Source organism: Carettochelys insculpta, chromosome 12 (genome assembly GCF_033958435.1).
Source record: "Carettochelys insculpta isolate YL-2023 chromosome 12, ASM3395843v1, whole genome shotgun sequence".
In the NCBI taxonomy this organism is placed as follows: Eukaryota; Metazoa; Chordata; order Testudines; family Carettochelyidae; genus Carettochelys; species Carettochelys insculpta.
In genome coordinates, this window is record NC_134148.1 from 1,534,261 (window position 1) to 1,547,795 (window position 13,535).

A 13,535-nucleotide genomic window follows, 5' to 3' on the forward strand; every position below is an offset into this window, starting at 1 on the left:
AGAAGCCAACCCTGGGAGTTGAGTGAAAGGCTTCCCAGGCCTTCTGCATCTTCTCTTCGTCTCCCCCCCTCCTGCATTCTAGGACACCTGGGAGAGCAGGATATGGAACTTGGTGAAGAGAGCAGGTGGTTTACCCGTGGATGCAGGGGGTTCTGTGCCTCAACTTCTTTTCCTGCATTTCTACCAGTTTCCTTATCAGCTCTGTTTGCTTCCCCATAAACATCAACATCTGCTCCTGTGTCTTACACTCATGTTCCCTGTATGCCTTCCTGTTCTTGTGTTTGGTACAGATGACCTCTAACAGCATTTGTCTCCATGCAATCAGTTGTGCCCTGTCAGTCTTGGAAGGGGATTGGCTTCAACGTTATAGAGAGGTCCTGGCTGTAAGATCAAACCTTCCGCTTGCCTACTAAGCATTCTCCTACTCTTCCTCCTCGATGGTGTCCTCCTTGTTATTGCCCGAGGCTGCCTGAATTGTTGCTTGGGAGGTATCCACAGTCAGTTTTGGGACCCTCTAGAATCCCATGCAGCTGCTCATAGCAGTGGAATGACTGAGGCGTCGATCCAAACCAACCATTTGCCTTTGTTGCTTTCTGGTAGGCTTGCCTGAGGACCTTTATTTTAATGCAGCACCATAATTAATTTTGGCATAAATATCAGTGTTTCTTCAGCTGCTTCAGAGTTCTGCCTGCACAGATTATTCTCACCACACAGTAATCTGATCCAGGGTTTCCTGCATGTTCTGTGCTAGAGTTCATTTGCAACTGTAGGCATTCATGGTCACTTGTGTTGGGGGGCTCACTATACTAGCCAAATAGAAAATGAAATTTCAAAGCTCCCAGAGCTTTTCCTGTGTACCTGGGAGAGCACCAGTTTAAAATCCTGACAGGCACTGTGGGACATAACCTACAGTCCAAGAATGTTGACTTGAATAGTGCTGTGTCTGCACTTCCTGGCTGCGTTTACACTATGAGATAAAGTAGAATTTAATTTAGTTAGCTTGATTTTACCACGTGACTGTCTTCACCGTAAATACCATTAGCTCCACTTTGGGTGCACTAATCTCAAGATTACAAAATCAGAGTTAACTGAGGGTGTAGTGTTAAGCTCGAATTCAGAAGTTCGATAAAAGGCCAGTGTGGAAGTGCCACGTCTTAAAAGCAAACGTATTAGCCTCCAGAGGTGTCCCATATGTAACCCACAATGCCTCTCAGGGCTCTGCTCTGCTCAGTGCTCTACAGCAACAGGAAGACCATGAATTTGCAAGTGGGAGCAGTGAGACATTAACTGTGGGCTCATGTAAGTATGAAAGCCTGAGAAATATCTCTTTCTTTCTTTCTTTGCTATTAGCGCTATGAGTGCATCTTCCAATGCAAATAGCCCTGCAGGGAGTTTGCATCTCTGTTGGTACATTTGGTTTTTTTTCTGCGCTGCCTGGCACCAGCCCATAACCTGCTGTACCACGTCAACACGGCTGTGATGGGGGTCTGGCTGGCATAATACTCCAAGAAATTTCTCAGTGGTTTACATTTGTGTGTGAACCCCTTTTCCTCCCCCACAGGCATCACACAGTCTGGGTCCTTCCCGTGCTCAGCCACATCACATGGGTAGCCCCCAACCCAACCCAATAAAAAGATGTGCCTGCTGTTTGGTGCTGACCATGCTGCCAGTCACATGTTTAGGGCTCCAAGGGTGACAAAGATATTCGGGGTTTTGCTGCTGCCATGGGGAAGTCTCCCCTGGCAGTTAAGATACTGGGGGCTTTGCTGCTTTTGTAGGAAGTCTCCCTCAGCAGCTAAGATATTCGGGGTTTTGCTGCTGCCATGGGGAAGTGTCCCCTGGTAGTTAAGATACTGGGGGCTTTGCTGCTGCTGTGGGAAAGTCTCCCTTGAAGGTTAAGATACAGGGGGCTTTGCTGCTGCCATAGGGAAGTCTCCCCCAGTGGCTAAGATACTGGGGGCTTTGCTGCTGCCAGGGGGAAGTCTCTCCCAGGAGTCTGGATACCAGGGGCTTGGCTGCCGCCGTGGGGAAGTCTCCTATGGGTGGTTAAGAGACTGGGAGCTTTGCTGTTGCCAGGGGGAAGTCTCCCCTGGCAGTTTAGACAGCCGGGGCTTGGCTGCTGCCATGGGGAAGTCTCCCACCGGCGGTTAGGATACGAGGGCTTTGCTGCCATCATAGGAAAGTCTCCCTTGGCAGCTAAGGTACTGGAGGGTTGGCTGCTGCCATGGGGAAGGACCACGTCAACTAGCTGACCACTGAAACCTCCCCTTCACCCATACTGGGCCTCTCTGCTGCCAGGGAAAAGTCTCCCCCGGCAGCTCAGAAGTTCAGTGCTTTGCTGCTGCTGTCAAAAAGGACCACCTCAACTGGCCCCCCAGCTACTGAACCCCACCCCTTCACCCATACTGGGCTTTGCTGCTGCTGGGGAAAAGTCTCCCACAGTGGCTAAGGAACATGGGCACCTTTGCTGCCACTGCGGAAAAGCCCATGAAGCAGCTTGCTGCCGCCGAGGGAAGTCTCATGAGCTGGGGGGGCTGATTCCCCATGCAGAGACCATGTCAACAGGGCCCTCAGCACTTGCTTCTTTTTTCATACACTTTCGGATCCTCCTCCTCACTTTGAAAACAGTCTGGGCACCTGTATTATTTTCAGGGATCACATGCAATGATGGGAGGTGGGACACTCAGTGGATGGCCAGTTCAGACAGTCACTGCACCCATGTTGGCAATATCTGAATAATGAGTTGGGAAACCAAAAATTCTTTTTTCCTGCACTTTTCTATACTCTTCCTTGTCACTTTCAAATGCACTCCAGACCCCTGCATTATTTTCAAGGATTACATGCATGCGATGATGGGAGGTGGGGTAGGTGGCCAGTTGAGAACACAGTTGTTGCACCCATGTGGGCAGTGTAATGGCACGGGAAACCAAAAATTCTTTTTTCCTACACTTTCCTATCCTCCTTCTTGTCACTTTAAAATGCACTCCAGACCCCTGCATTATTTTCAAGGATTACATGCATGCGATGATGGGAAGTAGGACAAGTGGATGGCCAGTTAAGAATACAGTTGCTGCACCTGTGTTGGCAATGTAATGTGGGGGGAAAACCAAAAATTCTTTTTTCCTATACTTTTCTATCCTCTTCCTTCCAACTTCGAGGGTCCCTGCATTATTTCCAGGGATCGGCATATTTTCAGGGTTCAGGAGGGACATGAGGAAAATGCAATGTAGGAAGAGGACATCAAGACCAGTGAGCATACCCAGAATGCTCCAAGGATTTGGGAACTGTGGGACAGCTTCCCACAATGCACTACTGCAACAGTCGATGTTTGCCAATTTGTGTGTGGCAGCAGTGACTTGACTGTGGGTAGTACATGGGAAGTAAGAATGGTCATATTCGAACTTGTGAATTCCAGAATTAGAAAACTGATATAAATAAATTCAACTTTATCTCATAGTGTAGGTGCAGCCCCGAATTCAGCCCCACAGGATTAAAGTTAGTGCTACTCCTCTTGTCAAGGTGGAGAACACAAATCAACTTTAAACACCCTTAAAATCGGTGGAAGGGGCTTGGTGGTATAGACTCATTCTTAACAAAAACAACACAACATGGCTAACTTCGACCTAACATAGTGTAGACCAGGCCTCAGTAAACTACTGAGGATCTTGTTTTCTACTCAATCCACCAGAGGGCGGTATGTTCACATGATCCTATAAAATTGGCATACAGCTGACATATAAATTGAATTCCAATGTTTGATAGACTGCAATAATTTTAAGATTCCCTTTTACAGAGTGATTGCAAATGTGATGACAAAACATTTTAAAAACATTCAGCTGTGATCACTGCCATTTCAGACAATACTAAATCAAGCTTAAGTCTTATAAAATTCTACTAAATCCAGGTAAGAAAGCACACTTTTTTTCATCATCATCATCATCATCATTTTAAGAGGAGACAAGCAACATTGTGCCTGAATAGGCACATTTTCATGACAAATTTGGATTAAAAATTTAAGTGTCTTTCTTTTACACAGACAGACATAGGGTCATATAAAGAATTTATTGGCATGCATTTGAGATTGCTGCATAATTTGCAAGTGATTAAATGTGGGGTATCTGATCTTCAGACTCAGACCAGTTCAGGTTCGAAGTCCACTAGTACAGTATGAAGACTAGAAGCGGGAGACATACTATTGCAAAGAGAAGAGCAATAAGTATGATTAAAGGTCTAGAGAGCATGACCTATGAGGGAAGACTGAAAGAACTGGGCTTGTTTAGTTTAGAAAAGAGAACGTAGCAGGGACGTGCTAGTGTTTTTCAAGTACCTCAAAGAGGATTACAAGGAGGAGGGAGAAAAATTGTTCTTGGCCTCTCTGGAGAGGACAAGGAGCGCCGGGCTTAAGCTGCAGCAAGGGAGGTTTAGATCAGATATTAAGAAAAACTTCCTAACTGTCAGGGTGGTTAAACAGTGGAATACATTACCTAGGGAGGCTGTGAAATCTCCATCGCTGGAGATATTTAAGAGCAGGTTAGAGAGACACCTGTTGGAGACAATCCAGATGGTGCTTGGTCCTGCCAAGAGGGCAGGGAACTGGATTCGATGACTTCTTGAGGTTCCTTCCAGTTCTAGTGTTCTATGAGGAGAGTCTCATCTATCCAAACGGATACATTATCCTTGTTCCTTGCTGTCCAAGGACTCAGACCATGTTATACGTAAGCCACTTTCAAAAAGGTTACTGAAATGGATGTCACAATTTTTCTTTCCCTTAGAACTCTGTTCAGTTGGACTTTGCATTCTAAAAGTTTTCTAACCACCTTCCCCATTTCTGGCTCTAGGCAAGAAGTACATTTTACTGAAATACATCAAACACTGTTTGAATCCTGCTTAGTTGTCAAACTTAGAGCACAGAATAAACCCCTCAAGCTCAAGCACCAACTAAACATTCTGCCGATGCAATACTGAAGAGTTGAGGTGGATGGGGAGCAAACATTTGGCAAATCAACCAAAAAAACTACAAAAACAACTTGGAACCAGACAAGTAGAAAGACTACTAAAAGATAAAGGGCACGCCACATATAGTCCTGAAGCTTGTAGCTAACCAAGACAGGAAAGACATGAGGAGGAGGAGGAGTAGGAACTGTACAGCTCTTCATAGCTTCAATGTGAATAGCACTCGTACGATCCAGAAGTGCACTGCTCTTCTAGCTGGATCTGAGGCAAGCAGCGGCATGTGGAAACTCTGCAAGTGAGGATATGCAGTGGCACTTCTAAAACATGAACCTTCATATGTCACACCATTGTGAACTCTCTAGTGCTACGTGCGTATGTTTGAACTACTGTAACCATGGTGGTCCCTGACCAATAGAGAGACAAGGTGAGTGAGGTAATATCTTTATTGGACTAACTTCTGTTCATAAGAAGCTTCTGAGCTACAGAAAGCTGAAGATGAGCTCATCACCTCATCTTTGGATCAGTAGCTGTCCATCTCAACATGTGTCTATCTTTTCACCCACATCTACACAATCAAATTCTATATTATTTTAAAAATACTGGGGGGATATATTTATTTTCTCCCTTCCAGGAGATCTTTTGTCTGCATGAAGTTCTTAGTAAAGAAACAACCACCCAGGTCCAAGGTGCAATTCAGAGCTTGGTCCAAAGGGGCCATTCAAGCAACTATGAACTACTAGATCACAAATATATCCAGGTGTGCTCCTAGATCACTTATGAATTGCCTTGAACACAGGGGAAGTCCTTGAGCACCTATACATACTGGGTTTAAATCCACTTTCTACCAGAGGAATGCCACAGACAACATGCTAGAGAACAGGGGTGAGTCTCTTTCATTAAATGTCCAAATGCAGACGTATGTTTCTAGATGTTTGCTACTAGCATTGCACAAGTTGTGGAAGATGATTTCTACAGTGTTTGAAATGATCATCTGGCCTTGCCTTAGAATTTTACATGGCCTAGACTCCTATGTCAAAATGAGCTAAACTGAATGCAGATATCAGCAGTTCCACTGCTTTCCTCAAAAGAGCAGAGCAGTAGTGGGCTGAAAATGTCAGAACTGCATTTATTTGTTATACCTAAGCCATTTCCAACAGTTAACTTGAGCTACAGGAGGAGATTCATAAATAACAAGAGAAACGTAGAGAATGGGTTTGTGATTAACAAAGAACACACAGCACATGAGACTGGGAAGTTACATATGGGCTGTGGCCACACTAGCCCCTCCTTTCTGAGGGGCTATGTAATGTGGCACTTTGGGATATGCTAATGAGGCACTGCCATGAATATCTAGCACCTCATTAGCATAATGGTGACCACACACACTTTGAAACTCTTGGTTTCAAAATGCATATCGCCCATGTAGCCAGGCAGCCTTTCGAAATGGCCCCGATTTCAAAAGCCCCTTATTCCCATGGTGCCCCCCCCAGCTACATACGCAGCTTTTGCATTTTGAAAACCAGAAGTTTCCAAGTGCACACAGCTTCCATTATGCTAATGAGGTGCTGCATATTCATAGCAATGTCTCATTAGCTTATCCCAAAGTGCCATATTACCATCGCCCCTCCAAAAGGAGGGGCTAGTGTGGCCACAGCCATGGTGTCTAATCTGCTGTTGATTAGGTACTTTCCATTTACTCTCCCAAACTCAGTGTACCAGAAGTAAGGACACATGATCACTCCAGAGAGCACAAACAAACTGCACCTGTAATTTTGCCATTTGCTTCAGATGGAGGCTGCCAGTTTACAATTATGGTCCTCGGTTTTCCCTCTTTGCTCACCACAGTCACATCCTTTGGCGGAGAGGTAGGAACTGCAAAACAAAAAACAAAGAACCCTTTCATTAGAAGAATGAAAGTATCTCTCTGAATCCATGTAAATGATCTCATCACCATCCTTTCAAACTTACTCTGCTGCAGAAGTATGGGTGCTCAGCAACAGAAACCCAGTGGCTGCGGCCACACTAGCCCCTCCCTTAGGAGGGACTATGGTAAGGTGGCACTTTGGAATATGCTAATGAGGCACTGCTATGAATATACAGTGCCTCATTAACATAATAGCAGCTGCACATGCTTCGAATCTGCCGGTTTTGAAACGCACAATGCCCGTATAGCTGGGGGCCTTTTGAAAGGACTCCCTGATTCCGAAAGCCCCTTATTCCCACAACCAAATGAGAAGAAGGGGCTTTCAAAACAAGGGGTCCGTTTCAAAAGACCTGCACCTATATGGACGGCGTGCATTTTGAAACCAGCAATTTCAAAGTGCATGTGCAGCTGCCATTATTCTAATGAGGCACTGAATATTCATACTTATTAGCATATTCCAAAGTGCCACCTTACCATAGTCCCTCCTAAGGGAGGGGCTAGCATGGCCACAGCCAGTATGTTTAATTGCAAGGTAAAGCTATTATTCTAGAGCAGAAGTTTTAATGATTTAGTCCATTAAAATGGCCAATGCCATATGGCATACAATCTTTCCTTTCCTTAAGGAGCTATCTGTTTCTATAGTTTATCAACAAATGCTGGGAATCATGATTGGATAAATAATGTGTATTCAATTTTTGTCTTTTTTTTTTTTTGTTTTAAAAAAAGCAGACTATATTTATAGAAGCAAAGCTATTAGTTGAAGGCACTGATTTGAAGTTCACAATAGCTTAATATTCCTGAAATCCAATCAACTAGTAAAGACACCATTCTCTATTTTGTGTTTTTTTAATGTACATAACATTAATCTGAACACAAAATATTTGCCCTGGGCAAACTGTAAGAGCGATTTTCTACCATGAATACATTTGAAATACCAAGTTCAAGTGCCAGAGGTTTATAATTGTAATGTCTTGGAGACCTTTAACTTTGACAACAGGTTTCTGGATGGCTTGCAAGGAAGGCTACATCCAGAGTTGTTTCTTGCTCTGCTAACCCAGGCTTTGGTTAAACTCGGGAAACAGAGAAGCACATGGCCCCCTTTTTTTGTCAGTAGCTTCAGACAGAAGTCTTTTCCCCACCAACCCTCCTGCACAAAAATGAGGAAGGCCGTGTCTACACTAGCCCCAAACTTCGAAATGGCCATGCAAATGGCCATTTCGAAGTTTACTAATGAAGCGCTGAAATACATATTCAGCGCCTCATTAGCATGCGGGCGGCCGCGGCACTTCGAAATTGACGCGCCTCACCGCCACGCGGCTCGTCCTGACGGGGCTCCTTTTCGAAAGGACCCCGCCGACTTCAAAGTCCTCTTATGCCCATGAGCAGATGGGAATAAGGGGACATCAATAAGGGGACATCAAGGAGCGCGTCAATTTCTGCACCTCATTTGCATTTTTGATTTCCCTCATTTGCATGCCTCTTTCAAAAGAGCAATGCAAGTGTAGATGCAGCCACAGTGTAGATGTAGCCAAAGTGTTTTTTATGTTGAAAGTGTTTTACATACATAATTTACTGGTGACTAATCCTCCCATCATCCCCTATGTTTGATTACTAAGTATTATTATCCCCATTTTCGAGATGGGGGAAATGAGGCCAAATGATTAGTGACTACTGCCCCAATTCAACAAATCATCAAAGGTGCTCAAGAGCTCTGTGGAACAGGGAGGGATTTAAGCTAAGGATGAATCAATGTCATAGACAAGACTAGAATGCAAGGAACCCAGAGCACAGTCAACACTAGAACTCTGGAGGTTTCCAATTTCCAGGTCCGTTCTTGAGCTACAAGAAGTTATTGATCTTGTGTCTCTTCAAAACATGTGTGCCTGTGCTTGTTCCACTGCAGGTGTACTTGTGTCCCTGTGTGGCTGATAGAGAAATTTAGCAACTATGCCTGTTGGGCCTTCACATGCACTGTCTCTGCTCATGGTACCATGACACTAGCCAGTGTGTGCTGGCCAATGCCCCTCAGTTCCCTCTCTGCAACAGCGTCACAGACAAGAATTCCAAAGGATAGCAGAGAACAATGGGTTGCAAAGCACCCATAGGAACACACATCATGAAGAATCATCATTAGTGACTTCTTCCTCTTCATCAAGTAGTATCCCTATTGGTGCTCCACTTGAGGTGCGTCCCAACAGTACTCTTTTTGGAATGCTGGGACTTGAGTCAGGTCAATTACAGATGACCGTGCCATGGAGCTAAAGATGGAATCAGAGGCAGAGTCCCTACTGATTGCATAGTGTTCTGCGAAAGGTTCTCCAAGTGGTATTCAAATTGCATTTGACAGATTTGTCAACATGATCCCTCTAGATATTGTTCATACACACTACACAAAGTCAATTTCCTAATCCATCATCTTCTTCAAGAATGTCCCTAGCTCTGAGAGCTATAGACCAGTGACACGAACATGTCCAAACTTCCACAGAATACTGTGATTACTGGGGATTCCATGGGTACTGGCCTTAATCTGATCATGATGTATGTCTGGCTTATGTGTAAAATAAGCAAGTCTTAACAGACTGCTAAGACTCCAACTCTCACTGATAAGGAATTGATGGGGGTTAACCTGTGTGACTGGGAGGGACAGCATACAAGGTGAGATAGCGCATGTGTAACCCTAATAGACACTACCATCAAAGTTTGCTGATCACCAGGGGAAGTAAGTCTTATGCAGTCTTGCCAGCCCCAACTGTTCACAAAACATCAGTTAGGTACCTAAAATCAGGAGACTGTTTTAAACTATAATTTTTTTAAAAATGTAATAAATTAGGAGTTCTTTTTACTTGTTTTCATTTTTTGAGCCCTTTGGGTGAACTATGATCATGCTTCCAAGTTTTTCTCCTCCTATCCAAGGACTAGAAAGTTATTTTTTGTTTTAAATGAAACCTAACATTTTCATGTATTTACAAAATTTCACTGTTAGGGTTTAAGACAATATCACAAGACACAGTAAAAATCACAAGAGCTGGCAACTCTGTCTGCCTAAGTCTGTGGAGATCTCTAATGAAAGGGTGACTGTAGTCAGGGACAGATAATTGATTTCTTCATTTCACCCTGATTCATAGCTCAGTCACTTGTATTTTGAATGCCAATTTCACTTAAAAGTTGTTTACACTTCTGCAACTTCTAGGTTTCCAAACTGAGCTTGCGTGACAGATAGATGTCATTGCATTAAAACAGAGTGACCAGTTTCTCTTATTTTGGGCCTCACCACACCTAGCAACTTGATATAGCGCACTGTGCTGCTTCTGTCAGCTGGGCTTTGTCAGCTGTTAAGATTTTAGGTTGCCTCAGTTCTAGGTTAACAATTGTCTCTGTGAAACTCACATTAACAAAGATGTTTAACACTACAAAGATATACTACACCCACAAAAAAGAGTAACATTTTCAAAAGCAACCTGGGGTATTTTTAAAATGTTTGTTTTAAATGTAAACTAAGTGATTGGTTTCACTCGATATTGTGCTGACTGATTGTGTGCTTCATTTTTTACATTTTTAATGCAATATTTTAATAGCTGTCAAGGCTTTAAAGCTATTTAGAGAGGATTATCCATTTTAACAACTAAAATAAACAAAAAAAAATAAATATAGTATGAATAAGAGCAGCAAATTTAGGTTAAATCTCAGGAAAAACTTCGTAACTGTATGAATAGCAGGTTGGTGGAACAGATGCGTAAGGAAGTTGTGAAATCTCCTTCAAGGGAGGTTTCCAAAAAGAAGCTGGATATCCGTCTGACCTGGATGGTTTAACCCATCAAACCTGCATCTTGGCAGGAGGTTAAGACTACATGATCCTTACAGTCCCTCTTGATTCCATGGTTCTATGATTGCCAAATTAAAACTAAACTGAAGATAGCTGGAAGCTAACAAAGATAGCATCTGATGAAGCAGGTCTTTGCCCACAAAAGTTTATGGTCCAAAATATGTTAGCCTGTAAGGTGCCAGAAGGCTTCTTGTTGTTCTCAAAGACAGAGATTGATGCCAGCTCTTCGGCCAGCCTGGCTAGTGAAAAAATAAGATACTGGGGGACAGGTCTGGAGCACAGGGGTTCTGCAACCTGCTGATAGTTACTAAGCATGAATTTCTACTATTACTTGTAAAGCTACCAATGATTCTGAGGTTTATAAGCAGTTTACAGCTTCTATAGTGCCAATAGCTGTCTGGGCAATTCAGGAGATTATGTGACTTTGACTAAACTGCTGTGCTACATCTCTTCTTTTGTTCTATAATTAAAGAATCTTAGCAAATGTTTATGATTAACAAACAAGGTTTTTCCCAGTTGCTGCTATTAAGATGAGATTTCTCAGATATTTGAAACACACCTCTCTTTCTTTTTTCCAATCTATTAACTGTGGAGCATTTAATCTTTCTTTTTTTCTGTAATTTGATCACAAATCATGAATTTCAAACCATATTACTACTGTAAGAGTTGCCTCAGAAGACTGCCATTTTTATTCCATACAGAAAACCTGCACTTGGGTTTATTCATCTTGTTAAAACAGTTAGCAGTTCCAGAGAGACATACGTAAATACCTAATTCAAAAGTAGTTCCATGTGCTGTCATACTCCAAGTACTTGATCTTCGACCTTTAGTCACCATCACAGAGAACTCATACAAGGTGTTGGGCTTTAAACCAGTCACTAAATAGCTCAAGGTGGTTGTGTTTGCCATCTGAAAGAAATGAAGTAAAAGGAACTTCTTCAGTGAAAAACATAATTGACAAGGTCTCAAATACTCTTGTCTAAGTGAAGTCCCCAAAGCATTATAACATTACCAACAGTTGAAACCAGGGCCATAATCTCTCAATATTTTTTCTACTATGCAAATTTTTAATAAAGTATTAATGGAACATTTACTGTATCAGAAATGAGAAGTTCCTTTTACGATCAGCAAAAATATTCAATACCGTTCAATTACAACTGTAAATACAGCAGCACAAGGTGTAGGATGCACTTGTTATGCAGCAAGACTTTTTACCTGTCTAGTGGTAGTGTTTAATTTACAATGTTACATTAAATGAACTTTGGGAAAGAATGACAAAAGGAAGTTAAAACTTAAAAATCTATCTTGCAATTTGAGTATTTTTCAAAATTTATGTTAGAATTCCAAGATGAAATCTAAAGAGTTCAAAAAACAGGTGAAAATGTTGGTTCTTTGAGACTCCTGGAAAAAATGGCTTAGGTACTGTACCTGTATGTTGGTTTGCATAAAGGAGGAAAATCTGTGGAGAGAGATGCTCCTAAATCATACCTGGCCTCTGGCACAGGTCATCAGAAATACGATTCATTTAGTTACCATTTCTGCTTTGGACTAAACTGTCCAGCATGCACTTATGTGGCTTGAGTTGCAAATGAAAGATGCTTCTGAGGGCTGGTCTGGACAATTATATAATACTCTGCTCATAAGGGAAGTTACACCCTGAAACAGGAGGGTTTATACAGCCTACATTCTCCACTCCCTAAAGGAAACACGTATTCTTCTTTATCCAGATGAATGCTCAATTCTCTTTTGAATCCTACTAAACTCTTGGCCTCAGTCATACCAACTAGGTATGAGATTTACAGGTTAACTAAGCATTGTGTAAAGAATAATTTTCTTCTGTTTTGAGTTTGGTGCCTGCCTTTCAGTTTCTCTGAGTGCCCTTTCACACGGACTAGTGGACTGGCGTGGCCTGACAAACTTTCCAATTCATTCATTATTTGGTTCCATTTGCTGTTTTAAGAGAACAAGCAGTGATATCCTATTATACTAAAAATTGCTTAATTGCTAGTGCTATAATTATATATAAAATTCATTTTATCTTGCAACAATATATTTTTCCTTCACTAAGTTTCTAAAAGATCTAAACTCCAGAAATAAATGGCTTACTTATTTGGAATGCACCTTCTGATAAATGCGCTGTGTGTTCAAGACAGCTGCATTCAAGCAGCAAAGACAATCTGAAAAATGCTCTCTGTTGAAGACCAGCTAGCCAAAAACTCAAAAAGCAAGAACAAAATGTTTTTTAGTACATCAGAAGCAGGAAGCAAGCTAAACAACCTGTGGGGCCCCCAGATGACAGAGATACAAAATCAGCTCTCAAAGATGACAATCATTGTGGAGAAACTCAGTGAATTTTTTGCTTCAGTCTTCACAACTGCAGGTGATAGGGAGATTTCCAAACCTGAGCCATCCTTTGTCGGTGATGAATCTGAGGAATCGTCCAAGACTGAGGTGTCATCAGGGGAAGTTTTGGAACTGACTGATAAACTTAACAGCAACAAGTCACCAGGAACAGGTGGCATGCAGCCAAGAGTTCTGAAAGAACTCAGATGTGAAATTGCAGAACTATTAACTGTGGTTTGTAACTTATCCTTTAAATCAACTTCTGTACTCTGTGACTGGAAGATAGCTAATGTAATGCCAATATTTAAAAAGAGCTCTAGAGGTGATCCCGGCAATTACTGACCAGTAAGTCTAACATCGGTACTGGGAATATTAGCTGAAACCATAGTAAAGAATAAAATTGTCAGACACATAGAAAAACATAATTTGTGGGGCAAAAGTCAGCATAGCTTCTGTAAAGGGAAATCATGTCTTACTAATCTATAAGGCTAC

General features: G+C 42.3%; 1 protein-coding gene across 7 annotated transcripts in view; it reads right to left on the minus strand.

Annotated features, from left to right (window-relative positions):
- The window catches only part of NEO1 (neogenin 1), a 400,117-nt gene that overhangs the window by 42,063 nt on the left and 344,519 nt on the right, over positions 1–13,535 (minus strand). For all 7 annotated transcript variants that reach the window (XM_075006455.1, XM_075006454.1, XM_075006452.1 and 4 more), the window contains exons 18-19: positions 11,471–11,609; positions 6,718–6,825 (exon numbers count right to left, since the gene is read on the minus strand). In XM_075006455.1, the coding sequence (XP_074862556.1) occupies positions 6,718–6,825; positions 11,471–11,609 (247 nt within the window). The remainder of the gene's footprint in view (positions 1–6,717; positions 6,826–11,470; positions 11,610–13,535) is intronic.